The sequence below is a fragment of the Buceros rhinoceros genome, unplaced genomic scaffold, assembly GCF_000710305.1.
Source record: "Buceros rhinoceros silvestris isolate BGI_N320 unplaced genomic scaffold, ASM71030v1 scaffold7782, whole genome shotgun sequence".
Taxonomy (NCBI): Eukaryota; Metazoa; Chordata; class Aves; order Bucerotiformes; family Bucerotidae; genus Buceros; species Buceros rhinoceros.
Window position 1 is genome coordinate 38,126 of NW_010397093.1, and position 1,684 is coordinate 39,809.

Genomic DNA, 1,684 nt, shown 5'->3' on the forward strand with positions numbered 1-1,684 from the left:
AACCGCTACAAAATGATCAGGCTTCTGATTCTGTATGGAGCGGATCTAACTATAAAGAACTGCGTAAGTAATAGCAGAAAAAAATGCAGTAATTCAAAACACTTTAGAGTAAGCTTCCCTTCAGAGCAAGTTTCCCTTCAGAGCAGTTTCATAGGTTTCAAGGCCAGGAGAGACTATTGTGAACAGACTTAATTAGATCACTTCTGAGTTAATTAAAGCAGGGTTGGCACAGGGAAAGTATAACTTGGGGGAAGTCAGGGAGAAGAGGAAAAACCAGTACTTCTAAAACCAGAAGCCATCAGCTGCAACTTAAAACAACATCACATTTTTCGATTATTTAAATTACAAATTTCACATATTGAGAAGATACAACATACAGACACTTGCTCTTTGCACAACTGGTCTTCAACTACTGAGACAACAAAGATCTTCGCTTGTCAGAGAAATTCCTTTCTGTTAAACTCACAGTCAGTGGCGAGCCCAACCACTACCTCTGGATGACTTGCTGTTAACCTGATCATTGGGCAAAAAAACCCTGTGGCTCAGCAGAGCTTCAGGTTAAGATGCCCCACACCTGACTTTGCTCATAGCCACTGTGGCAGCTGATATGTTGCTGGAACTCTGTGACCACTTAAAATACAACACATCACAGATCCTTTAGCCCAAACCCAAACCAAGCAGCAGAGGGATGGACAGCGCATTTTGTCCAATGCCAGTTGGTGTTTTTGGTTGGCATTCAATCAAAGAAGAAAACAGTCATTATAGCACTCTGCTCTCCCTACTCTCTGCCCACGCTCTCCAGAGCAGGTCCATTCCTGGCACTACCCCTCATCAGAGTATGAAAACAATGGAAGATTCAGCCCCAAAGGCCAAAGACTTGCTCTCAAGCTTCGTCTGTACAAAAAAAAAAGAGTTGTTCCTGTTTAATTTTGATGTGATTCAAAACCTAATTAAATCAGTACAAACTCTTATCAGAATTCTCAACAGAAGTGTCTCTGATTAAGGTTTCAACTAAAAGTATTTCTAATCAGTTTAAACTAGATCAATATTAACACCCACATGATCTGCTAGTCATGGTGTTTGCTGATATGGCTTAGGCCCACTGAAACCTAGGGAGATTTCACCATGACTCTGACCAGGCCTGGGACTAGACTTGTAGAGCAACAGGACTTTGACCTCAGAGAGGCGACAGTAAGTCTGACCCTGTGTGTGCAGAAGGGTCTCACATCAGGCAGATACAGATATTTAGGGAAGATCAAGGACTCAGTAATCACTGGCTGATATTAAATCTTGCTTCCTCTGCTTTTTCAACCAGGAAGGGAAAACCCCTATGGATCTTGTTCTTCAGTGGCAGAACGGCACCAAAGAGATATTCAACAGCCTGAAAGACAATTCCTATAAGAGCGTCCACCTAGGCAAGCTCTGAAGAGAGAAACAACACTGCTCTCTTTTTACTGCTTCTAAATGCTTCATATGAACCTGGAGACATCCAGCCCTGACCACAGTATTTTTACTGGAAAATATTTATGGATTATTTGAGGTACCTTCACTGAAAACTGCAAAACAAACATGCAAAGAAACTATTTTAAAAGGCAGGTTGAGTGTTAAAATTCCACTGGTTCTAAAATGGCTTTATTTATTAATATTTATTATTTATTTATTTTAAGCATAATTTTTAATGATT

The 1,684-nt window shown here is 40.4% G+C and overlaps 1 protein-coding gene across 1 annotated transcript in view; it reads left to right on the plus strand.

The window, feature by feature from the left end:
- ANKRD1 (ankyrin repeat domain 1 (cardiac muscle)) overlaps nt 1-1,415 on the plus strand; it is a gene marked incomplete at its 3' end in the record, with an annotated part of 7,870 nt that extends 6,455 nt beyond the window's left edge. Inside the window, exons 8-9 of the mRNA XM_010146109.1 lie at nt 1-63; nt 1,316-1,415. The exon at nt 1-63 is cut by the window's left edge and continues 7 nt beyond it. Of these exons, the coding sequence (XP_010144411.1) occupies nt 1-63; nt 1,316-1,415 (163 nt within the window). The remainder of the gene's footprint in view (nt 64-1,315) is intronic.
- Between the last annotated feature and the right edge of the window lie 269 nt (nt 1,416-1,684).